Source organism: Diabrotica virgifera, chromosome 7 (assembly GCF_917563875.1).
Source record: "Diabrotica virgifera virgifera chromosome 7, PGI_DIABVI_V3a".
NCBI classification, from domain to species: Eukaryota; Metazoa; Arthropoda; class Insecta; order Coleoptera; family Chrysomelidae; genus Diabrotica; species Diabrotica virgifera.
The window spans coordinates 180,827,763-180,855,497 of NC_065449.1; the positions used below are offsets into that span (position 1 = coordinate 180,827,763).

The window sequence follows — 27,735 nt, forward strand, 5'->3', positions numbered from 1 at the left end:
GGGAAAATAGTGGAAGAATAGGGGAAGCATAATTATTGAATTGTCTCATTTATTAATAACTTTACGACATAATTGTACATAAACAAAAATAAAGAGAATAATATTTTATACAATTTTTGAAACTTCCAATGAAACACCAACCAAACTAAGTACATAAAAGACATAAATAATATCTTATAATATTATGCATTAATTTCACTTCATTTTATTAACTAGCGGGTTTTATTGGTTGAATTTGTCTGTCGATATTTTAAGTTTCATGTCAGCTTATATATATTTTTACATTCCAACAATTTTTTTTTAAATTTTGGACCCTGTTGGGAGAATTTCCACACCCCCCTCGTAGACCCGCCACTGGTTTTCTCAAAAAATTGTAGTAAATCGTAATTGCAACTATTTCAGTCCTTACACTTTTTGTCGAAAAGTTGAAAATGGCGGAGATATTGAACAAAAACAATTGCTATAAAATCAATCACGTCTACCCTCGCACCTTTACCGCGTACGTACTACCTTAAATATTGATTTAATCAAAAAAATTAAAGAAATCAAAATTGTACAAAATATAATTCTCTTCGTTTTTTTATACGTACATGTTTGTTGTAAAACTAATAATAAACGAGATAATTCAATAATTCAATAATTATGCTCTAACTGTTAGTATTTTCCCCCCATAACTCGGAAAATATCGACCTCACGAAAAAAATTATAATGAACGAAATTATAGAAAATCGTATTTTTAATAACTTCAATGTTTACACTTTTTATCGAAAAGTCGAAAATGGCGGAGATATTGAGCAAAAACGGTTCTCTCTTAAAATCAAGATGGCGGCGAACGCAACGGGGAATTCAGTCGAGATTTTAAATTTACACTACTATTGACTCCCTCTAAAGATTGACAAAATAAAATTTGGGGCAGCTCCTAATGCAAGGTCAAATGCTATCCCGACTGGGCTAATGTGGTTGCCACTGGTCTACCGTTCGCCAACTCTTTTGTAGACGAAGTTTCGTCAACCTCGGTTCCATACAATATGGCGAACGGTATGACAGTTGTGGAAAAGATATCACTGTAATTAAGCGAAACCGCCTGCAGTGGCCAGGACATGTAGCCCGGGCCCCTGAATCGAACGTAATAAAAAAGATTGTAACAGCTCAACCCGTGGGAATAAGAAGACGGGGTAGACCAAAGTTGAGGTGGATGGACGGGGTAACACAAGATGCCGAGAAAATCGGAGTAGGCAACTGGAAAATGCAAGCAAGAGACAGAACAGAATGACGTAAAAAGCTTGAGAAGGTCGAGGCCCTCTAAGGACTGTAGCACCAAGATGATGATGATGATGGTATGCCAGTTGTAATCTTATACAGAGCGTTAGTTTTGGTGGTGGCGGAATAGTGCTATGGAGCGGTATTACTTGGAAAGAACATACCGAACTTGTGGAAGTGAAGGGCAGCTGACATGTACATACACTGAAAACATGTAACAGGTAGCTCTTTCAGGACGACAGACTCAGTAAAACACAGGTTAAAAATAAAGTAAATATATTTAAGATAATTGTATACAGTTTAAAACAAATAAAATAAAATATAATTCCGTCTTCTGCAAAGGAAAAACAATATCAAACTTTATTACAGTCATAATAGCAACATTAAAATGATACGATAAACAATACAATATAATACAATAACAACCTCGCTACGTTAAATCAACATAGCCCTATATTCCGATCCGCATTTCACTTCAATGCGGCGCGTAATCACTCCTTCCTCGCTACTTCCGCCTCCTGCGATAACGGTCATGGCAAAACTCCACTTCATCACGGTGGCGTTCGCCTAGGCATAGTTCCACCTCACAAACGGTGCATCTTTGCCCATCCAGCTAGCACTAGCTGTCGAGCCATTGATAGTTCAATTCGCTAGCAACGACTGATTTTCTCATTCTCCTGGCTCGCCTTAAATATGCTCTCGGTGCCACTACTCCTTCTTTTTCCCCCAGCGGTGCTATGCGCCAACACGGCTGCTCCTATGGTTGTTTTCGGTCGACCGGCACATCGCTGGCATCACATCATTACAAACATTATAGAAGATTATGTTTTGCCATTTGCCAGCCATGTTGAATATGACAGATTCGTGCTAATACACGATAACGCACGTCCTCATGTCGCTAGAATAGTGAATACTTACCTTGATTATATTCAATGTAAAAGATTCTTACTCAACTCAACACTACACATTACACTAAGTACCTGATTGGAAAAATCCACTTAGTCTAAGATACGATATAAGGTCGATTTGCACTGATCTGTTTAATGGATAAAAATTATTGGATATCTAATTTAACATGTTAACAATTACAAAAAACAAGGGTTCCCCGATCTAATCTTGTTCTAACTATAATTAATTAAAAATGAATAACCATTTTCAATTTCGTTGCAAAACGAAAATACAGCCGAACCATATTCCAGTCCAATCAGAGAGTGCTGCAAGCACCTCTACCGGTTTCGAAACTTATTAGTCTCTCATCAGGAGGCACATATGCTGCTCTCCCTGATCCAACCAAAACAAACCCCAGCGTGCAGTCCCGAATTGCAACGAACGAAATGGCATAGATGCCCTAGCGGCAACTGCTAGCAAAAGACTAAGTTTTCACTCTAATGGCATATAACATATCCCACCAGAATGAAAACAATAGGAACCTTCTCTGGTTACACCTCCGAGGCTTCTACAATTTGCAAGCCATACGGATGCTGAGACTAAGGAAGATGAGGGAATTCTACAATTTACAATTCACGTCACATCTGCTCAGCGCGGTAAAGTTCCAACGAGACTGGTTCCCTTCATACTCCACACAGAGTAAATGTAAATCAAAAATGAATAACCATTTTCAATTTCGTTGCAAAACGAAAATACAGCCGAACCATATTCCAGTCCAATCAGAGAGTGCTGCAAGCACCTCTACCGGTTTCGAAACTTATTAGTCTCTCATCAGGAGGCACATATGCTGCTCTCCCTGATCCAACCAAAACAAACCCCAGCGTGCAGTCCCGAATTGCAACGAACGAAATGGCATAGATGCCCTAGCGGCAACTGCTAGCAAAAGACTAAGTTTTCACTCTAATGGCATATAACATATCCCACCAGAATGAAAACAATAGGAACCTTCTCTGGTTACACCTCCGAGGCTTCTACAATTTGCAAGCCATACGGATGCTGAGACTAAGGAAGATGAGGGAATTCTACAATTTACAATTCACGTCACATCTGCTCAGCGCGGTAAAGTTCCAACGAGACTGGTTCCCTTCATACTCCACACAGAGTAAATGTAAATCAAAAATGAATAACCATTTTCAATTTCGTTGCAAAACGAAAATACAGCCGAACCATATTCCAGTCCAATCAGAGAGTGCTGCAAGCACCTCTACCGGTTTCGAAACTTATTGGTCTCTCATCAGGAGGCACATATGCTGCTCTCCCTGATCCAACCAAAACAAACCCCAGCGTGCAGTCCCGAATTGGAACGAACGAAATGGCATAGATGCCCTAGCGGCAACTGCTAGCAAAAGACTAAGATTTCACTCTAATGGCATATAACATATCCCACCAGAATGAAAACAATAGGAACCTTCTCTGGTTACACCTCCGAGGCTGTTATATGCCATTAGAGTGAAAACTTAGTCTTTTGCTAGCAGTTGCCGCTAGGGCATCTATGCCATTTCGTTCGTTCCAATTCGGGACTGCACGCTGGGGTTTGTTTTGGTTGGATCAGGGAGAGCAGCATATGTGCCTCCTGATGAGAGACTAATAAGTTTCGAAACCGGTAGAGGTGCTTGCAGCACTCTCTGATTGGACTGGAATATGGTTCGGCTGTATTTTCGTTTTGCAACGAAATTGAAAATGGTTATTCATTTTTGATTTACATTTACTCTGTGTGGAGTATGAAGGGAACCAGTCTCGTTGGAACTTTACCGCGCTGAGCAGATGTGACGTGAATTGTAAATTGTAGAATTCCCTCATCTTCCTTAGTCTCAGCATCCGTATGGCTTGCAAATTGTAGAAGCCTCGGAGGTGTAACCAGAGAAGGTTCCTATTGTTTTCATTCTGGTGGGATATGTTATATGCCATTAGAGTGAAAACTTAGTCTTTTGCTAGCAGTTGCCGCTAGGGCATCTATGCCATTTCGTTCGTTGCAATTCGGGACTGCACGCTGGGGTTTGTTTTGGTTGGATCAGGGAGAGCAGCATATGTGCCTCCTGATGAGAGACTAATAAGTTTCGAAACCGGTAGAGGTGCTTGCAGCACTCTCTGATTGGACTGGAATATGGTTCGGCTGTATTTTCGTTTTGCAACGAAATTGAAAATGGTTATTCATTTTTGATTTACATTTACTCTGTGTGGAGTATGAAGGGAACCAGTCTCGTTGGAACTTTACCGCGCTGAGCAGATGTGACGTGAATTGTAAATTGTAGAATTCCCTCATCTTCCTTAGTCTCAGCATCCGTATGGCTTGCAAATTGTAGAAGCCTCGGAGGTGTAACCAGAGAAGGTTCCTATTGTTTTCATTCTGGTGGGATATGTTATATGCCATTAGAGTGAAAACTTAGTCTTTTGCTAGCAGTTGCCGCTAGGGCATCTATGCCATTTCGTTCGTTGCAATTCGGGACTGCACGCTGGGGTTTGTTTTGGTTGGATCAGGGAGAGCAGCATATGTGCCTCCTGATGAGAGACTAATAAGTTTCGAAACCGGTAGAGGTGCTTGCAGCACTCTCTGATTGGACTGGAATATGGTTCGGCTGTATTTTCGTTTTGCAACGAAATTGAAAATGGTTATTCATTTTTGATTTACATTTACTCTGTGTGGAGTATGAAGGGAACCAGTCTCGTTGGAACTTTACCGCGCTGAGCAGATGTGACGTGAATTGTAAATTGTAGAATTCCCTCATCTTCCTTAGTCTCAGCATCCGTATGGCTTGCAAATTGTAGAAGCCTCGGAGGTGTAACCAGAGAAGGTTCCTATTGTTTTCATTCTGGTGGGATATGTTATATGCCATTAGAATGAAAACTTAGTCTTATAATTAATTAATAAATAAAAAATGACATTTTTTTATGAATTAAAAAAATTGACCCGGCAGAGATTATTTCAGATTTTTTAGGTCATTCTAAACAAAAAAGGTCCTTTGTAATTTTTCTCTAAAGTTGATCGTTTTATAGTTATATACAATTTAAAACTGAAAAAAGAACGAAAGATGACGATTTTCAAGGCTCAAAAACATAAGTAAAAAAAGACATTTTTGAAATTACGAAGTACCTATATTCAAACTTAAACCTTATTTTATCAGTACTTGATAAGACTTTTGAACTTATTTCATTCTGAAACATTGTTTTTTAGTTGTTAATGCCCGTCTCCCCATAAGAAACCTTCTTCATTAACAATTAAAAAAATATGTTTTAGAATAAAACACGGCTAAAATTCATATCGAGACCTGATAGAAAAAGGTTTGAACTTGAATTTATGTACTTGATAATTAAAAATTTGAAATTTTTTACTTGTGTTTTTGAGCCTTAAAAATTGTCATCTTTCGTTCTTTTTTCAGTTTTAAATTGTTTATAACTCGAAAACGATCAACTTTATAGAAAAATTACCAAAGATCTTTTTTGTTTAGAATGGTCCAAAAAATCTGAAATAATATCTGCCCGGGTCGAATTTTTTTTAATTCATAAAAAAAATGTAATTTTTTAATTATTAATTAATTATAGTTAGAAAAAGATTAGGTCGGACAACACTTGTTTTTTGTAATTGTTAACATGCTAAATTACATATCCAATAATTTTTGTCCATTAAACAGATCGGTGCAAATCGACCTTATATCGGATCCTCTACTAACTGTACCGTGCAAATTAGTTGGCGAGGCATTAAGCTAAATAAAAAAATTCAATGATTATATTGGCCACCATATAGCCCATATCATATCTAAATACGATCAAGCAATTATTAGAGGAGACTTTAAACATCGCTTTCGGAAAAGAAATCCTATTCCTATGACACTGGGAGGGCGAAAGATTGCGGCACTAATAATTTCATTTCACATGATAATTTCAAAATATTCCATAATTTTGTCATTGAGTGTATATTATGTAGAAGCAATTATTTATTGATCCTCAAGATATTACAAACTTGGTCAACATTAAGGGGATGGGTACGTATTTTCGGCTGCAATGCTATTCAAATGGGGATTCACTTTTTTTCGAATCCTGAGAAAACTAATAAGTATTTTTGAAAAATTTAAACGCAGAATGAAAGATTACGTTCTTACCGAGGGCCGAAAGTCCCTGAAAACTTCCATAATGTTTATATTAGGTTTGTTCTAGCAAACATTCAAACTAGTCAGAAACCGTCAGAAAACAGTTGGTCAGTGAGAGAACATAATACAGTCGCCAGTGCTATCCCCTCTACTCGCGCTGGTCCACTATTCGCTGATGGTTTCAAACCGTTTGAAACTAATGCTAGAACAAACCTATTGATAAGTTACAGGGGTGAAAAACTAAGAGAAAATGTAGTGTGATTTTTTTAATTTCAAATATCTCATTCAAAAGAAACTTTTTATTTATTCTAAGGGACTTTCGGCCCTCGATAATAATTTAGTCTTTCATTCTGCGTTTAAATTTTTTAAAAATATTTATTAGTTTTTTCAGGATTTGAAAAAAATGGACACCATGTCCGTGGTGATATTTTCCAAATCGAGCATTCGCTATCTTTGTCATACAACGCACTGAGTCAAATAGAATATTATGACAAGACAATATTTGACATGGCATCGGGAATATTTTGAGTTGTTGATAGTGTAGGTATTTAATATTGATAGTGTATTTGATAAATAATTGATTTAAGACGTGAACTTAATAAAAAGTTATTTATTGTTTATTATTATTTATGAAAGATCCAAGCAGAGAATACATCAGGATATATTCTGTGAAACAAGTATTTTGTTGTTAAAGATGTTCAAAATTGTAAGCGTTCCATAGTAACAAGATATTATTAAAAAATCACTTTAACACTTTTCCTCTTTTCTCGATTGAGTATTAGTTTTTGTTGTACATATAAATTATTACAATCACTGAATGCATAGTTAGTGAAAAAATTATCAGTAGTAATTGCACAAGAGCTCTGAAATTATTGAATTTTTCCCGAGTGACACTTTGACAGTTTTAATTTCACGAGCCGAAGGCGAGTGAAATTACGTCAAAGTGTCACGAGAGCAAAAATTCTATATTAATTTCAGAGATCGAGTGCAATTTGTTGCGATTATTTCATGAATAAAACTGTTCAAAACCAAAATTTTATTGTAATTTATTTATGTAAGTACCATTAAACACACAGTTTTTATAAATATTTGACGATTGAAAGTCATCACTTTTATAATTTTTAAAACATTAATTGTCATTAATGTCACTGAATGTATTTTTTCGTAGCAACGAAGGGCATCTGACGTAATATACTTAACGACGGGAGATTATCAAAAATTATCGATTTAAATCAGATTTCTGTAGCTTTCTATTGGTCAGAATCTCCTATGAATGAAATAATCACATTTATTAACTGAATTAATAATTTGCAATTATACAAATAACAGTTATCCAAGAACATTCAAAAGCCATCTCTTTAAAGTTAATGATGACATTGTCAAGTAGAATGACATTCTAGTAATGTTTACATATCCATACCAGTGTGAATTTTATTACACGTAATTTGTCTTGTAAAGACAGAAAAAGTAGGGATAGCCGTAAAATATTTGCGAATTATGTACCGATGGCCTTAATGACATATACTCTGGGCTAATTAGCAAAATTCATGGAAAAGTTATTTACCAGCAATTTTATTGCTGGAATCGAATTATAAGATCCTATATATTAATAATATAGGTATGCAAAGTCCGCAGATAGTGTGCTACTTTTTTTATAAACAAAATGGCGCCGACAAATCGTATTTGTTTCAATTATTGCTCTATAACTCCGAAGATTTTAACTTTACAACAAAAATACTCAAATAAAAATTCACCGCAATTAAATTCTGCATAGAGATATGTTTTTCACGATTTGCTCCGACGAAAATTTTCCTCGGAAAATGCGGGTTTTCCTAACAAAAACTATAATTTTCAAATAAAGTTTTAGGTAAGTAATTATTAATCAATAATTAAATAACTTAGTGACATCAAAGATTTCTTGGTATAGATTGTAATTCCAAAAGCCGGTGAAAATTAAACGAATATTTTAGCAACAATTCAATTGTTAATTAACAATTTACGATCGCAATAATAACCAAAATAATCATGATACATTGATCAAACTTATAAAGATTATAAAGATGAGATGCTTGTTTAATATTTTATCGACAAAATATAAATTTTTCTTTTTTTTGCATAATCTTTAAATTTTGAAAAAAAAATAGTTATAATACGTGGGTCTAATTAGTAAAGTACAAAGAAAGGTTATTTACCAGCGATTTTATTGCTTTAATCGAATTATAAGATCTTATATATTATTAATATATGTATGCAAAGTCCACAGATAGTGTGCTCCTTTTTTTATAAGCAAAATGGCGCCGACCAATCGTATTTTTTTCAATTATTGCTCTATAACTCCGAAGATTTTAACTTTACACCAAAAATACTCAAATACAAATTCACCCTAATTTAATTCTACATAGAGACATGTTTTTCCCGATTTGCTCCGACGAAAATTTTCCTCGGAAAATGTGGGTTTTCCCAACAAAATCTCGAATTTTCAAATAAATTTTTTGGGCCAGTAATTATTTATTAATAATTATATAGCTTGGTGAAATAAAAGCTTTCTTGGTATAGATTATAAATTCAGAAGCCGGTTAAAATGAAACGAATATTTTAGCAACAATTCAATTGTTAATTAGCAATTTACAGTCGCAATAACAACCAAAGTAATCACGAGACATTGATCAAACTTAGAAAGATTATAAAGGTGTGATGCCTATTTAATATTTTGTCGACAAAATATAAATTTTTCATTTTTTTGCATAATCTTTAAATGTTTAAAAAAATTGTTATAAACAAATTAACATTTCTTAGAAATTGTTTATTATATTCTAATTTTAAAAAATACTTAAAATGCGTATTTCATAGGTCTTGAAAATGAATGCTTTAAAAAAATTTTCCAACCATTTGCAAAACAGTTAGGAAACAGCAAAATAAATATACGAAACTCCATTGCTTATAATTTGTTTTAATTGTTTCAAAGCTTAAAAGTGAGTCTATGGTACAATCTAATTACTCACAAAGAATGTCAAAAATTAGTGCAATGGTTATATTTTAATCAAAGATTAAAAATACTTTTTTTTTGTAATTTTTAGCGCGAAAGTAGGCTTGATACAGAGCCGGAGATAAAATGTTCACTCGAAGCGACTGACACGCTTAAACTCGCGCGAGTTGTGTATGTGGGCGGGTAGCTATGGTACTGTATTATTCTACTTTCGCGCGTGTAAATTACAAAAAAATATATTTATAATCTTTAATTAAAATATAACCATAAAGCTGTTTTATAAATAATTAGCTTGTACTTTAAACTCACTTCTACGCTTTGAAAGAATTAAAAAAAATTATTAACACTGTAGTAATAGTATGTTTATTTTGCTGTTTCATAACTTTTTTGCAAATGATTGCAAAAAAGTTTTAAAGCATTCATTTTCAAGATATTTGAAATGCGCATTTTAGCTATTTTTTTAAATTATAATATAATAAAAACTTTCTGAGAAACGTTAATTTGTTTATAACTATTTTTTTCAAAACATTTAAAGATTATGCAAAAAAATAAAAAATTTATATTTTGTCGACAAAATGTTAAACAGGCATCTCATCTTTATAAGATTTCAAAGTTTGATCAGTGCATCATAATTGTTTTGGTTATTATTGCGACCGTAAATTATTAATTAACAATTGAATTGTTGCTAAAATATTCGTTTAATTTTCACCAGCTTCTGGAACTATAATCTAAACCAAGAAGGCTTTTATGTCACCAAATTATTTAATTATTGGTAAATAATTACTTATCTAAAACTTTATTTGAAAATTAAAGATTTTGTTGGGAAAACCCGCATTTTCCGAGGAAAATTTTCGTCGGAGCAGATCGGGAAAAACACGGCTCTATGCAGAATTTAATCACGGTAAATTTTTATTTGAGTGTTTTTGTTGTAAAGTTAAAATCTTCGGAGTTATAGAGCAATCATTGAAAAAAACACGATTTTCGGGCGCCATTTTGTTTATAAAAAAAGTAGCACACTATCTGAGGACTTTGCATACCTATATTATTAATATATAGGATCTTATAATTCGATTCCACCAATAAAATTGCTGGTAAATAACTTTTCCCAAAAATGGCCTATTCTCCGATAATCAGCCCAGACTAATATGTCTAGAAATTGTGGTGGCGCAAAATATTATTGATTTATATTGTAGATGATGAATTGACACAGGATTTTTGCGAAAGATGAAGGCCTTTCTTGACTACAGCTCGTATGGAAGTAGAAAAAGAAACGATTTTGCAGATCAAGTCATGCGCAAGATAAACCTTCAAATTAAAAGTAGCTTTAACAGTTGCCAAAGTCTTTTATCACTAATGTCAAAATGACTTCAAATTTGTAGTCCTAAAGACTAACCAACGATGCAAAAGATCGATGACGAAAGGGGAAATCTTCAATAACACAAGGTTATTCCAATAGAATTCGAAAATCTGGATTGGGTCAAGTAAAACATTTTGACGATAATCCTCTATTTGCTAATTTGAGTTGCTTTTGTATTGTCTGTGTTAACTTTACCTCGTTCAAATTAGGGGGTTAGAAAGACAATAATTTTCAAAAGTAATTTTAATAAAGAACCACTTGGTAACAGACACTTTATATTGCATTATGCATATTCCTATTAGTTTAACTTGGATTGTTAGTAGGACAGTTACAGTAGATTGATAGTAGGACTATTATTAATAGGTCTGGATCCCGCGTATGAAAAAAAAGTTGATTAATAGCAAGCTGAAAATTTGTTAATAGCTTAAGGGTGTCTAGTAGGATAAACTTTGATATATGGGAACACTGAAACAGGGGCAGTTTTAATAAATTGTGGAACAGTTTAAAAATTTGGAACGGTCAGACCACGAAAACGGCACATTTATTTTGTCCGACAGAACAGACTTAAACTCTCCGAACAGAGATTAAACTCTCATGCAAAAATCAGACTGCTATTTATCACCTGTCATAATTCCTGTCATTTGACATATTCTCCATGTTCCACTCATTAAAACGCCCATTTGGTGATAAATAGCAGTCTGATTTTTGCAAGAGAGTTTAATCTCTGTTCGGAGAGTTTAAGTCTGATCTGTCGGACAAAATACATGTGCCGTTTTCGTGGTCTGACCGTTCCAAATTTTTAACCTGTTCCACAATTAAAACTTCCCCCGTTCCAGTGTTCCCATATATCAAAGTTTGTCCGACTAGACACCCTTAAGCTATTAACAAATTTTCAGCTTGCTATTAATCAACTTTTTTTCATACGTGGGATCCAGACCTATAACACAAACCTAAAAAGGATTAATTAATGGATTCGACCGTTACTTGTTGGAAGTTCATTTTATCTAACAATAAAACACTGAAAACGTTGGTTTTCTATACTTCCACAAAATTGATTACAACTATGTGACTACAGCTGTTTCGGCAGAGTGCTTTTCTCAAGTGATTTAGTTTACTATGTGTTTGCCTTTTTAAAGTCTTTAACTGAAGAGGTTGAGGAGTGGGGAGCTGTTTGTCTCGAGTTGGTCATTCAGAATTATATCTTTATTTTTCAATTTATTAATTTCCATAGAGTCTAATAAAGATAGCTTAAGGCCTTTATTTTGAATATGCAGAATTTGAAACTGTTCATTAAAAAAATGATTATGATCTAGAAGGTGAAGTGCTTATGTAGACGTGTCTGTTTTTCTATTGTTGAAAGCCCTTTTGTGTTCTGCTATCCGTTTGTCAAAGGTTCTACCAGTTTGACCGATGTAAGTTTTCGGACAGTCACCACAAGTTAGTTTGTAAACACCACTCTGTAGTTGTTTTCTCCCTTGGCTCTTATTGTTCTTAATATATTTGCTTAAGTTGTTGTTAGTTCTGAAAGCTGATGTTATTCCTTTCTTTTTTATGTATCTGGCTATTTTTGTTGTTATCTTGCCAGTATATATGATAGAGCAGAAGGTACTGGGTTCTTTCTGTGGTGGTGGATAAACTAATTTCAGGGCTTTCTTATGGAGTTTTTGGTTTAAAATTTTGTTAATTGTTTGTTCGTTATAGCCATTGTTTACTGCTGTTTGTTTAATGATGTTCAGTTCTATCTCGAAGTTATTTTTTGACATGGGAATTTCTGTCAGTCTATGTATCATGCTATGGTAGGCTGCTAATTTGTGTTGTGTAGGATGGGATGATGAATTGTGTATAGTTGTATCAGTATGGGTAGGTTTATGATATACGGAGAACTCATGTTTGTTGTGTAGTCTGGTAATTGTTAAATTTGGAAAGTTTATGGACTTATTCTGTTCTGTTTCTATTGTAACCTCAATATTACTATGAAGTGAATTAATGTATGATAGAAATTGGTCGAGGTGCCTGTTAGTTCCTGTAAAGCATACTAGTATATTGGTGGAGATACGTGGATGATATACTAGTATGCTTTACAGGAACTAACAGGCAACTTGACCAATTTCTATCATACATTAATTCACTTCATAGTAATATTGAGTTTACAATAGAAACAGAACAGAATAAGTCCATAAACTTTATAGATGTAACAATTACCAGACTACACAACAAACATGAGTTCTCCGTATATCATAAACCTACCCATACTGATACAACTATACACAATTCATCATCCCATCCTACACAACACAAATTAGCAGCCTACCATAGCATGATACATAGACTGACAGAAATTTCCATGTCAAAAAATAACTTCGAGATAGAACTGAACATCATTAAACAAATAGAAGTAAACAATGGCTATAACGAGCAAACAATTAACAAAATTTTAAACCAAAAACTCCATAAGAAAGCCCTGAAATTAGTTTATCCACCACCACAGAAAGCTCTATCACATATACTGTCAAGATAACAACAAAAATAGCCAGATATATAAAAAAGAAAGGAATAAAACCAGCTTTCAGAACTAACAACAACTTAAGCAAATATATTAAGAACAATAAGAGCCGAGGGAGAAAACAACTACAGAGTGGTGTTTACAAACTAACTTGTGGTGACTGTCTGAAAACTTACATCGGTCAAACTGGCAGAACCTTTGACAAACGGATAGCAGAACACGAAAGGGCTTTCAACAATAGAAAAACAGACACGTCTACATACGCACTTCACCTTCTAGATCATAATCATTCTTTTAATGAACAGTTTCAAATTCTGCATATTCAAAATAAAGGCCTTAAGCTATCTTTATTAGAATCTATGGAAATTAATAAATTGAAAAATAAAGAAAAAAAATGAATAACCATTTTCATTGATTGATCAATGAATAACCCATTGTTTTCATTCTGGTGGAATATGTTATATGCCATTAGAGTGAAAACTTATTTTTTTGCTAGCAGTTGCCGCTAGGGCATCTATGCCATTTCGTTCGTTGCAATTCGGGACTGCACGCTGGGGTTTGTTTTGGTTGGATCAGGGAGAGCAGCATATGTGCCTCCTGATGAGAGACTAATAAGTTTCGAAACCGGTAGAGGTGCTTGCAGCACTCTCTGATTGGACTGGAATATGGTTCGGCTGTATTTTCGTTTTGCAACGAAATTGAAAATGGTTATTCATTTTTGATTTACATTTACTCTGTGTGGAGTATGAAGGGAACCAGTCTCGTTGGAACTTTACCGCGCTGAGCAGATGTGACGTGAATTGTAAATTGTAGAATTCCCTCATCTTCCTTAGTCTCAGCATCCGTATGGCTTGCAAATTGTAGAAGCCTCGGAGGTGTAACCAGAGAAGGTTCCCATTGTTTTCATTCTGGTGGGATATGTTATATGCCATTAGAGTGAAAACTTAGTCTTTTGAAAAATAAAGATATAATTCTGGATGAACTCGAGACAAACAGCTCCCCACTCCTCAACCTCTTCAGTTAAAGACTTTAAAAAGGCAAACAGAGTAAACTAAATCACTTGAGAAAGGTTCTCTGCCTAAACAGCTGTAGTTACATAGTTGTAATAAATTTTGTGGAAGTATAGAAAACAAACGTTTTCAGTGTTTCATTGTTTTAGCTAAAAAGGATTGTGTCAATTTTACACTGTTAGATTTAATGGTTACAACTATAAATACTGATAAATCATGAAAGATAATAAAAGATAATCATGTTTTGAAAAAGTGGACCTTAATAAAACTTTTGCTTTTTATTCATTTTATTATATTCTTTAGAACAAGTAGTTATTTTGGTTCTATTGTTTTGGTAACATATACTTGTACTATCACTTTTTATTTACCGCCGAATTCACATAATACCGACTATTCTGATAAAATTAGTTTCTAATGACTTTTTGTGAATCACAAATATTTAATAATATATTTTATTTTTTAGTGGTGTCCATCCTCATAGCGCTCATTATATACCCAGTGTGTTTTGCAGCAGAACTCAATTTAGGTAAGTTTTATATCCCTCCCTATTTTACTGTCCCATTTATGCTAAGCTTCGTTTACACTTAGCAAGTTTACTGACTGAAAGTACTTGCGACCACTAAACTTGCCATGCGTAAAAAACAGGAAAGTGCACTTGCTAGCACTTTCCTGTTATTTATACGTGGCAAGTTTAATGGCCTCAACTACTTTCATCCAGTAAACTTGCCATGTGTAGGTAAATGAAGCTTTAGTGACACATATCAGCCAAGAAAGTGCTCTCCTGGTTAGCATGTGTCACTTTCCATAACCTACAAACAAAAATAGTTTTAAAAATACATCAAAGTTAACTCGACATTTTTGTAATCGGGATACAATAACAAAACTACATATTTGGACTTAGGAGTAATAATAATTTATTGGAATTACAATTAACAGTTAAAATAAGGACTTATTGCCTAAAATCATGAGTGTCAGAAATCCATGAAGATGTCGATGAGGGCGTTCTAACCATACTGCGGTATAAATAGTTTTATTTTATACCGAGAAACTACGGACGTGTTGGTGTAAATCTGTCTTCTGCAGAGCCTCCTTGACAACAGGTAGACCTAGAAATAGTACTATCGGAGGATGGCAGGAGACTAATTTAAATCAAAACGAAACTGTAGATTTTCTATTTTTAATATATTCCTAGTTTTTACTTGGCATGTACCTAATGAGACGTCCATATACCATTCGCTACGGTGCTGGATTTCAACGCCATATTTTTTTAACTGAATATTGTCTCTACCTCTATTTACTAGCAATGTCGCCCAAATACGCATAAAACAATATCCTGTAAATCCATTAACATGTACCAGATTTAAATAAGCTGCTGTTTTGTTGGAAAACTTCCGATATTCGTACAACGCTGTTGTGTAACTTTTTAAAAACTAATTTGTAAAAAAACCTCTCGCAGCCAATGTTATTACAAAGGACAATATTACTGTATTATTTTAATCCATTCCTGTTGTATAATTAATAAATATAAATATATGGAAAAGTAGATTTGTTTACAGGAATCATTATTAGGATATGTATATAGGATATGTAGAGAACAAGGCTAAACACGAGACATCCAAAGCAACGCCAACAAGGAAACAGATGGAACATTTCAAGGCTCGATCTACCTGATAATGAACGCCAATATCAGTGACTGATTCAAAATAAATTGCAGACACTGGAAGAAGAAGAAACATCAACACCAGAATTGACCTTAGACTAGAAATGGCAAAATATAACAAACGCCATAGAAAGCGCCGCAGCGGAAACTATAGGGAAAGAAAGGAACAACAAGAAGAAAAACCAGTAGTTTGACCAGGAGTGAGAACAAAGCTTACAGCAGAAAGCAATCAAGAGGCTGGAGTTACTAACACGACCTACAGAAGAGAAGAGGGAAGACTACAACAGAGTAAGGACTCAAACGAGAAGACTTTTGAGAAGAAAAAAGAAACTGTACCTAGAAGCACGAATACAGCAACTCGAGGAGGAACATAGAACCGGTCAGTCTAGACAGTTTTATAGGGACCTAAAAACAATGACGGGCAACACGATCAACAGCCCAAGATTTATAAAAGACGACGCAGGACAATTGCTCACAGACGACGAAGAGGTAAGCCGCCAATGGAGAAAGTATTTTGAGCAACTCTTAAATACAGAAAACCCCACAACGACAGGGCAACAAAGACAGTACCAGTTAGCCGAACCTGAAATACCAGGGCCCACACTAGCTGAAGTAAAGTCCGCAATTTCGTCCCTAAAAAACCATAAAGCCCCAGGCCCAGACGGCATACAGGCAGAACTACTAAAAAAGGGGGAGAAAAACTACATCTTGAGATATATCATCTTATAAGAGAAGTCTGGGAAAGAGAAGAAATACCGAAACACTGGCATGAAGGCCATATAATACCTATAGTATAGTATAGTTGATCCAAAAGATGGCATAACCCAGACATCCAAAGTGAAAGTTATCCTTCAACACCAAATTGTTCTATATGGTCCACACAAAGTCCAGAAAAAAGTCACACCATTTTGAGCGTCGGGTTTGGGGGGAGAGGGGGGAGAAATCGGTAAGTTCGTAGTTTTTTAAGTTTTTCGCCAATATTCCTAAAACCATGCGGTTTAGCATGAATAACCCTCTATACAAAATTGTTCTACATTAAATTTGAAATAAAAAAGGCCCTATGCATAATCTTTCTAAAATGAATGGTTCCAAAGTTACGGAGGTAGTATAGTATAACTGGTCCAAAAAAGGCCTAACCCAAACATCCAAAGTAAAAGTTTTCCTCCAACACCAAAATGTTCTATATGGTCTACATATTGTTCAGTAAAAAGTTACACCATTTTGAGCGTCCGGTTTGGGAGGGAGATGGGAGAGAAACCGGTAAATTAGTAGTTTTTTTACGTTTTTCATCAATATTTCGAAAACTATGCTTTAGCGTAAACAATGTTATATACACAAATGTTCTACATGAAATTTAAAACAAAAATGTTCTATACATAATTGTTATGAAATCGACGGTTCCAGAGTTACGGAGGGTGAATTGTCGAGGTTTTCGATACTTTTTATATTTTTTGGGCAATATTTATGATATAACTATACCAAAAACCCAGACATCCAAAGTGAAAGTTATCCTCCAACACCAAATTGTTCTATATGGTCCACATAATGTTCAGAAAAAGTCACACCATTTTGAGCGTCGGGTTTGGGGGGGGGAGAGGGGGGAGAAATCGGTAAATATAAAAAGTATCGAAAACCTCCACTTTTCACCCTCCGTAACTCTGGAACCGTTGATTTTATAACAATTATGTATATAACCTTTTTTGTTTTAAATTTTATATAGAACATTTTTCAATAGAACATTCCTTACGCTAAAGCATAGTTTTAGAAATATTGACGAAAAACGTAAAAAAACTACTAATTTACCGACTCCTCCCCCATCTCCCCTCCCCCAAACCGGACGCTCAAAATGGTGTAACTTTTTACTGAACAATATGTGGACCATATAGAACAATTTGGTGTTGAAGGAAAACTTTTACTTTGGATATCTGGGTTAGGCGTTTTTTTTGGACTAATTATACTATACTACCTCCGTAACTTTGGAACCGTTCATTTTAGAAGGGTTATGCATAGGGCCTTTTTTATTTCAAATTTAATGTAGAACAATTTTGTGTAGAGGCTTGTTCATGCTAAACCGCTTAGTTTTAGAAATATTGACGAAAAACGTAAAAAACTACGAATTTGCAGATTTCTCCCCCCTCTCCCCCCCAAACCCGACGCTCAAAATGGTGTGACTTTTTTCTGAACATTATGTGGACCATATAGAACAATTTGGTGTTGGAGGATAACTTTCACTTTGGATGTCTGGGTTTGGGTCTAACTATACCATACTACTATTCACAAGAAGGGAGACAAACAAAATTTGTCGGAACTATAGAGGAATATCGTTAATTAATACAACATACAAGATTATATCCATAATACTGTTTAGAAGACAGAATACTACTGCAAAAGAAGTTTTCACCCTATTCGAGAACGGATCCAAGGAAGTTGGTCTTAAGGTCAACGAGGACAAGACCAAGTACATGGTGGTTACGAAGAACCCAAGACCAAGGGTTAGACAAAACGTAACAATTAATGAATACAATTTTGAAGTCGTCAAAGAAGTTAAGTACCTGGGAGCGATCATAACATCTGAAAATAAATATGAAAAGGACGTGGCAGCCAGGATCATTGCAGGAAACAGAGCATATTACTCATTAAGGACCCTACTTAAATCAAAAATACTCTCAAGACCAGCAAAAATAAGAGTATATAAGACAATAATTCGTCCCAGAATAACGTATGGAAGCGAAACCTGGACTCTGAATCAGCGGGAAACGACAAAATTACTGGTACTTGAAAGAAAGATACTGCGGACTATCTATGGGCCTTGCAGAGAAGAGACAACAGGAGAATGGAGAAGAACACACTGTGATGAACTCCAGACAATATATGGAGATGAAAACATAGTACGCTACATTAAAGCAAACAGAATACGATGGGCGGGTCACGTGCTAAGATCAAGTGACGAAAGACTTCTGAACGACACATTCTGGGTTCAGAAAATGGAAAAAGGTCAGTTGGTCGCCCAAGAAAGAGATGGAAGGACGCAGTAGCCAGTGATCTACGCAAAATGGGAGTACAGCAATGGGAAATAGCTGCTCAGGATCGACAACAATGGAGGGAAATAGTAAACGCGGCCAAGACGCACATAGAGTTGTAGAGCCAAACGAAGATGGTGAATGATGATTATTAGGATATTCGCGGTGTGCAAGTACTTGGAAAGGGAAACGAGAAACGACCGTGCGCGAGTCGCGGAGAAATATTGCAACTATCTTAAATAATTGAAATTGTCAAATTGACGTATATTTCATACCTTCTGTCATTGACTCAGAAAAATTATATATTGCTCCACAATATTGATATGATATGCAATTATTATATAAAGGTAAATTTAATTAATTGTATTTTGCTTGCAGTACTGCATTTTAATAACGGATTTTATTTACTACATACAATTGTTTACGTTTGCTAAACATAACCTGCATCTTATTTTTTTCTTCTTATTATTTTTTTGGACTATGGTCTTGACAATTATCCAGCAACCAGGACTAATATAATTGGCCAATATAATTAAAAGTGCGAATAAAAGTACAGAGCGTAGAAATAGAGGTCGCTTTGCCGAACTTGCACGGTCCCAATAGGTTTGCTAAAATATATAGATCACCTAAGTGATCTGCTAAATCACTGACGTGACTTAGTGCAGTACTGACTAAGCGTCTATCCCCAGGTCTTCTTCGGTCTTCCTCTCCTACTTCTTAACTAAGTGGTTAGATACTCCTATATTTTCCATTATACCCCAGAGGGATCTCATTTTACTCAATCGAAAGCCTTTGTGTAATCTACGAACAAAAGCAGCATTGGTATATTATGTTCCCTCGCTTTTTCTTTTATTTATCTGGTGTTCAATATCTTCTCACACCTTCCTTTTCCTGTACGAATCCGCATTGGTCTTCAGATATCTGAGGAAGTAGACTGTTATAGTAGACAGTTTAGCCGTTTATTGCTTATATGTAGCAAGATTTTGCTTGCATGAGGAATAAGGGCAGTTGTTCTGTAATTGCTGTATACTGTTAGTGGTCTTTTTTTATGGATAGGTGTAAAGGTTGATTCGCACCACTCATTAGGCCATTCACCTGTGATCCATATCATATTGCACATTCCAGTATTATATCTATGCCAATCTCGCCCTTTGCTTTTAATCTCCGTTGATATCTCATCGATACCTTGAATTTTTGTTTGTTTCTTACTTGCTTGAGAGCCTACTCTCAGCATTTAGGATGCTCTAATTGCATGTTTCTTGTGTTCTATGTTGGAAAGGTTGTGTTAGGTTGGAAAATTGCTTAGAGATATTTTTGAGATAATCCAATTGATTTTCTTTTTTAGGTAACAGAACCATATGGGAGTTCGGCTGGGCATATGGAGTAGGCTGGGGAGCAGCCATATTTCTCTTCGGAGCAGTCATCTTATTGATGTGCGACAAGGAGAGCGAAGAAATCTACTACAAAGAAAGGAAAATCGTGCACGATAACGATTCGCGTGCCTAGTGGCCACAAAGTCTGCCCGATGTTGTTCTCTGATCTTAATCGAGATGTCGCTTCTCTCAGAGAGTGTTCATTGAATGAAAGATTTGTATGAATGAATGTTGGAGTGTTTGCCTGATATATTCACAAAATTAAACTTTTTTTTTGTTTTTATTGTTTAAGTATGTTTTTGTTCAGTGTTTTTGATGCTGGTCAGTTTGATTGAAGACGATTTTGCGTTATACAAATTACGGTTAACTTGACAACTGACATTTGACAAGTAGCATTTAGCTATCTCATAATATATAAAAATATATTTTGGTCAGAAAGCTCATTTGGGCAAATGTCTGTTTCAATTTTATCACATTTATCTTACTTTTGTTTATATTTTGTACATTTCTCTGTTAAATGTACAGTTTTGCTTTAAGTTATATATTGCTATACTTATTCCATTCCAATAGCCCTAGGTTTATTTATTAACACGACACATTTTCGTGAACCTTATTAATACTGTATTAAAAAAGCAATGACTTATAATTTGTGGGTATAATAGACAATTCAGGTTCTCGAATCTGAAGCATATTTTTCATTTGACTCACAGATTGTAAAAAGTTAGTTTCACGTCATATGCTGTACAGTTGCCATCAAGTTATTGCAGAAAACTTAATATTAAGCTTATTACAAACTAATTTGTATTTGATGTGGTTAAGTTTCCGGCACAAATAAGAAGTAATAAAATGGTAATCTATTCTACATTTAATTATTATACCTGTTATTCAGTATGTTTACCTCTTGAAACTTAACACCACTCATATACAAATGATTTTATATTAGGATTAAGATTAAGGTGGCTGCAATAACTTAATGGCAACTGTACGTTTATATTATTTGTATAATTTATTTTTGACAATGCTTTTTATTGTGTTATTTATAGATTTTGTTTTAACTTTCCTTACGAAATCAAACTGATTAGAAATATTAATGTATTGTTCATTTACTTGCCTGGTGAACAGTTTACCAGTCAGCAGTTTTTATAGTGGTTTAAAATTTTTTATGTGCTAATTTATTCCCAGTAGTCCATACAGAGTTTCCATTTACTTATTCATAGAAGCAAAATTATATAAGAAACTATTTCAACACAAAATACGTTTATTATCATGTAAAGGCGGAAACGCATTAGAGTCGTGGACGCGACTCGACTCGTCTCAGACTAGTCTAGCTCAGATTCTTTACGTTGTTTTTTATCTTCTTCATGTCTTTTATCTTCTTCATCAATCATTTGGAAGTCACGCTTTGTCAAGCCCTCGACTCTATTTTTACAATATTTAAAAAAACGAAGAAGTTTATTTAAAAATGTTTGTCAATAATCTATTTTATCTTCGACTTCGAGTGCCTTCACCAAAAAAATTGCCAAAAATTTTGAGAAATTCCTCTTGTTTTGGGTCTTCCTCAACAGCGTCCTTACGCGTCTATGTTCTATCTTATCCTCTAAGATAAGCTACAAAGAGACGTATTAGACCAGGAAGGATCTGTTTTTAGGTGGATATGAGAGGTGGCATTCGGATTTTTGCGGATAAAGTTAGGTGATAACTTCGTTAACAATAATTTACTTATGCTCCTTCTCAAATATGCCCGGAACCTTAATAAAAAAAAATAAAATATTTAAAAATTTCAAAAAATTTCGTTTTTTTTTCTACTTTCTTTGCTTATAACTTTAAAACGATTCATTTTGGAACAAAGTCGTATAGGAATAAAACAAAGATAATTAAATTTTCTATCAGATACGATTGGTTAAAAATGTCTTAATTTATCACCCTTGCTGTAAAATAGCAATAAATATAAAATAAGGGGGCAAAACAAGCCTGTCCTTATTCAATGTTTTTCCATCACTTAGGTTACAATTGGAACCTTCCTAATTGGCTTAGAAAATTTTTGTAATGTGCTAAAACCGTCCACCAAATTTCATTAAAATTAAATTTTTTTAAAATCTTGCACAACAAAAACTATAACATACAAAGATTTGTCAATTTTTTTTACATATAAAGAAGCACTCCACCTATCTAATGCACTTTACAGAATTGAAATCTGATTATTTAAGCAGCCTCAGCAATGTTTTAAAGTTATAAACAATTTTTTGGCTTATAAACAAATTAGTGCTGTGGCCAGGAGGGGGTGCTACGGGCTCCTTTATTTAGATGGACTTACCCAAGTTTTTTTATGTGTTTTGACCCGTAGAACACGAATTTTTTGGGTAACAGTTGATCCGGATGTTGATAAGATTGTTATAAACAAAGAACTTGAGGAATTACATAACATCGATTGTTCGCAAAATAACATTTTTTTGTATTTATTGGGTAATTCTAAGCAAAAAATGTTCTTACAAGTTTTTTCGTAGGGTGCATAGTTTTCGAGATAAACGCGGTGGAACGTTCAAAAAATCGAAAAATTGAATTCAATTTTTGAACGCGAATAACTTTTGATTAAACAATAAAATAGCAATTCTGCTGACAGCATTTGAAAGTTTAAGTCAAATTAAAACGGTTTTAATTATTTGCATTGCTAAAAATTAATTTTTTTATTATTAAACAAAGCTATTTGTTTATAAGCCAAAAAATTGTTTATAATTTTAAAACATTGCTGAGGCCCCTTAAATAATCCGATTTTAATTCTGTAAAGTGTATTAGATAGGTAGAGCACCTCTTTATATGTAAAAAAAATTAGCCAACTTCTAAATGGTCTACTTTTTGTTCAGAAAAATTTTAAAAAATTTGAACTTTTTTAAAAACATTTAGATTGCAAATTTATTATGCAAAATCTATTACGTCGATTTTAATGAAATTTGGTAAACCGTTTAAGTAAGTTATAAGAATTTTCTAAGCGAATTACTAAGGTTCTAAGTGCCACCAAAATGGTTAAGAAACATTGAATAACAACAGGCAAAATTCAATTATCTTTATTTTATTTCTCTACGACTTTGTTCCAAAACGAATCGTTTTAAAGTTATAAGCAAAGAAAGCAGAAAAAAATCGATGTTTTTCGAAATTTTTAAATATTTTAATTTTTTTATTAATGTTCCGGGCATATTTGAGAAGGAGCATAAGTCAATTATTATTACTGAAGGTGTCACCTAAATTTATCTGCAAAAATCCGAATGCCACCTCTCACATCCAAAAATAGACGTTTTTTTACAGATTTGTCCTGGTCTATATCTGTAGTGTCTCATTACATGGCCAAGATATGTTCAAGGAGCTGACGTTATCTACAAATTTGACGCAGAACTTTTAAGTTGCTAATGTGACAAATCAAATGTAGTAACATTCGGCGATTCAACTGCTGTAAACCTTGTTCTTCTTCTTCTTGTAGTGCCTATCCATTTAGGATGTTGGCGACCATCATGCCAATCCGCACTTTGCACATTGTTGCTCTGAAAAAATTTGTGATTGTTGTGTTGAACCACGTATGTAGATTTTTCAGCCAGGAAATCTTTCGCCTTCCTACGGACTTTAAAGACGGCTGCTCTGAAAAGTTCATTTGATGTACATCCGTACCATTCTCTCAGGTTGTTCAGCCACGATACTCTGCGTCTCCCTATGCTTCTTTTTCCTTGAATATTTCCCTGCATAATCAATTGGAGCAAGCTGTATCTCTCACCACGTGTAATATGTCCGAGATTTTCCAATTTTCTGGTTTTGATTCTATTTAAGACTTCCATTTCTATTTCCATTATTGTGATTAACAGTTCTTTTTCTTTTCGTATTCTTAGTAAGAAGTCCTGATTAGTATACTGTGACCTTGACCTAACTGATTGTCACAGGTAGTATGTGTATGTGTAGAATTTTCTCGAGAAGCATCATCAAAAAGGTCACTGATGTATCTATCTCATCCTTTACACTGTTGTTCGTGTCACAAAGTTTTTCCGTCTGCATTTTTAAGTACCTGAGCATACGTGTATTATCGTATAACGTGGATTAGTAACGGTATCTTCAGAATTCGACGATAAAGCCACATTTCGAATGCCTCAATGTTCTTGCAGGTATAGGGAAGATATAACATCGTAGTAACCTGTGTAACCTTGTTGCTCCGCATAAATATTAGGTTTGTTCCAACTAGATACAAAACCGTTCTTGAACGGTTACGAGTATGCGCAGTAAGGAGAAATATGTTACTGCGCATAATTATTCGTTAATGCGCATGCGCGTAACGATTCAAGAACGGTTTTGTATCGAGTTGGAACAAACCTATAGTCTCTAGTTGATCGTAGGTGTGTCCTAGTGTTTCCAGTGTGGTTGATTTTATCCATTTGTTGTAATTCTCGGTTTAGCTCGCGTAATTAGTATCCCTTTCTCTTCTTTAATCAGACTTGTCTCTACCACTTGCTAGTGGGACTTTTGCACCTAACTCTGTCGTTTCATTAAACTCCACCAATAATTCCTGCATTCTTTGCTAACAACTTTCTTACTTTTAAAGTGTAATTGTTATTAATTCTAAAGTGAAGAATCTATGATTCAATTTTTATTTACCTTTTGGTCAATGTACACCCTCTATTGCAGCAACTACTCAATGTTTGCTGTCTTTTACAGTCTGTGATACACTCGAATTTTTGTGCTCTTTTGTTGTTATATCTCCACGTCACGTTTTTGCAATTTTTTTATATGATTTAATCTCGGTACCATTTTTATAATTACCAGAGATTAGCCTAGTTTTGTCACAAGCACTTGATTTTTTTCAAGGCTAAATCGATGTGGGGACTTTAAATATTTTTAAAGATATCTCAGTGTTTTCGTTCACCTCCAGGAATCGAACTCTATATATTATATCTTCTTCAAGTGCCATCTTTGGAAGTCAGCAATCATCATAGCTATTCGGAATTTAGAGAAGGCTGCTCTGAAAAGTTTATTTGATGTACATCCGTGCCATTGTCTCAGGTTGCGCAGCCATGATATTCTATGTATCCCTATGCTTCTCTTTCCACGTGTAATATGTCTGAGATATTCCATTTTTTTTTTGTTTTGATTGCATTCACGATTTCTATTTCTCTATTCAGACTTCTCAGAATCTGTCTGTGATGTGTTCTGTCCACGGTATTTTCAGAATTCTTCTATACACCCACAACTCAAATTAGTCCAGTTTTTTCATTCATGTCGAATTTAAGGTCCAAGTTTCCATTCCGTAAGTCAAGAAAACGTAGCAGCTCGCCAACCTAACTCTTAGCTCCAACTTAAGATCTCTTGTGCAAAGCACACTTCATATTTTGTGGAAATTAAATGATTTATATTTTTTTTTCATTATTTCATATATAACATCGTACATCATAATAATTGGTACATCATAATATTCCAAATTATACCACCACATATAAACGTATTAAATAAAATATCGAATATGATAATAGAAACATCGACTCTGTTATTCCAAGCTAATGAAATTGACTCATTTATAATGTAATTTATATAAGCCATGTGATAATTAGTTCATGTTTGTATGTATAGATTTTGTACGGAATAATATTATATTTGACTTTTAACGGAAATTACAGGATTAACTGGCTAATTATGAAAACTACAATCAAATATTCCTATGTAACTATGATGCTGGTGGATTAATTTTGAATATTATATTGTTTGATGTTTTATAATATGCATGATGGAATAAAGAGATTATTTTGTGGTTGAACTAGTTTTTTGAATCTTTGTTTTACATACCGGTGTGGCCATCAGTTAATATTTTGTTTTAATGGTTTATTGTTAGGTAATGAGAATTTTAGTAGTTACAAAAATTAGATACTGGTTGACTTATTTTAGTAGATTGATACACAATTTGATTATCTGAAGTATACCATTTGTTGATTTCTCTCTAAATTGTTGCGAACTGTTTAATAGAAAATTAGAGGACAAATTACTTATGTTGTCCTACCTCTTCTTTATTCTAATTACTTTAATAATTCTAATAATTCTATTATTAACAGTAAAGTGTTTTTGTAGACAAATCTGACATAATCCTGCACAAATAAGTGGAACAGTAAATATAAGAATAAAGTTTTAACTGTAACAATAAAGTGAACTCCTAGGTTGTTGGTGCCAATTGTTTAACAATAAAACATTGGACGCCAATGTGTAGATAGCCCCACAGAAACTTCAGAAAATCTCTGATTTCCAGCTTCTTGTGAAAGAAGTCCACTGAGATTTTTTCTTTTTTCCACAACCGTATTGGGAACACTTGGAAGCATCTAGAAAAAAATTCTTATTGAATTTAAAAAATAAAACAGACCAAAAACATAATATACTATTAAAATGTATATAGTAACAATTAAGGTAGTAAATCTGATCTAAATATGTGAAAATATCAAAATGTAATTAAGTGTCAAAATGTAGCTATACCTATCATCTTAAAAAATAGCAAAATTGACAAAATGAACCGTATTTGTTTTAGCGTGTGATCTATATGGCACTAATCAAACTCAGTGCACAAATTTACAATAAGACAAGTAACGTTGAAGTGCATCTATGTGTAATAAATCAACTACCTAGATCGTTGACTGGCAATTGTTTAATAATAAAACGTTTGACGTCAATGTTTAACAATATATCCCCACGTTGGGCGCCAATTTGTAATAATAAATTAACCAATGTGTAACAATAAAGTGTTGGACACCAACGTGTAACAACACAGTAACCACGGGTGCCAATTGTTTAACAATAAAACAACGCCTCAGTCGTGTAACTATGAACATATAGTGTTTTTACTACAAAAGCGATATTACGTAGGTCAAAATTTTTGACGTAAGAGAACTGTCAAAACATTAGAATGTGACTTTTCATTATTGCCATGCTTATAATAAACATGGCAATAATGAAAAGTCACATTCTAATGTTTTCACAGTTCTCTTACATCAAAAATTTTTACCTACGTAATATCGCTTTTGTAGTAAAAATACTATACAGTTGAAATGCCCATTTTATTGTTGGAGCTTCAATTAGCCCTTTCCCAAGTGTAGGTCTAATCTTGCCGCAAATTGCACAATGAGAAATTTGTTAAAAATTTGGTGGACAAATCTTGCCTAAGCTTTACAATAAAATAAATGTAAAAATATACTTATGACTAATACAGAGATACTTTCATTTCTGAAGGAGAGCTGGTTTTAGCTTCACATGAGGATACATGTAGGCCGAGACAAGAAAAAACCCAATAATAAAAAAACTACATCAAATCTTGTGTTACTGACAGCATAAGGTTTCCTTGCCTTGAATAAAATAATTATTTGAACAAAAATAACAAACATGTGACTTATTCATATTTTCAAGGAATTTTCTAAATCCTCTGCCCTTCTTGTAAATAATGTTATAACAACCGCCTATCGTTTATTTCTTATTTCGTTTTAAAAGTTAAAGGTGTGGATTCATTTCGATCCATTCCCATATATTCCG

The 27,735-nt window shown here is 34.1% G+C and overlaps 1 protein-coding gene across 1 annotated transcript in view; it reads left to right on the forward strand.

The window, feature by feature from the left end:
* The window catches only part of LOC114326180 (transmembrane protein 47), a 182,305-nt gene extending 155,179 nt beyond the window's left edge, over positions 1–27,126 (forward strand). The window contains exons 4-5 of the mRNA XM_028274446.2: positions 14,613–14,675; positions 20,175–27,126. Of these exons, the coding sequence (XP_028130247.1) occupies positions 14,613–14,675; positions 20,175–20,335 (224 nt within the window). The 3' untranslated portion in view covers positions 20,336–27,126. The remainder of the gene's footprint in view (positions 1–14,612; positions 14,676–20,174) is intronic.
* Positions 27,127–27,735: the final 609 nt, after the last annotated feature.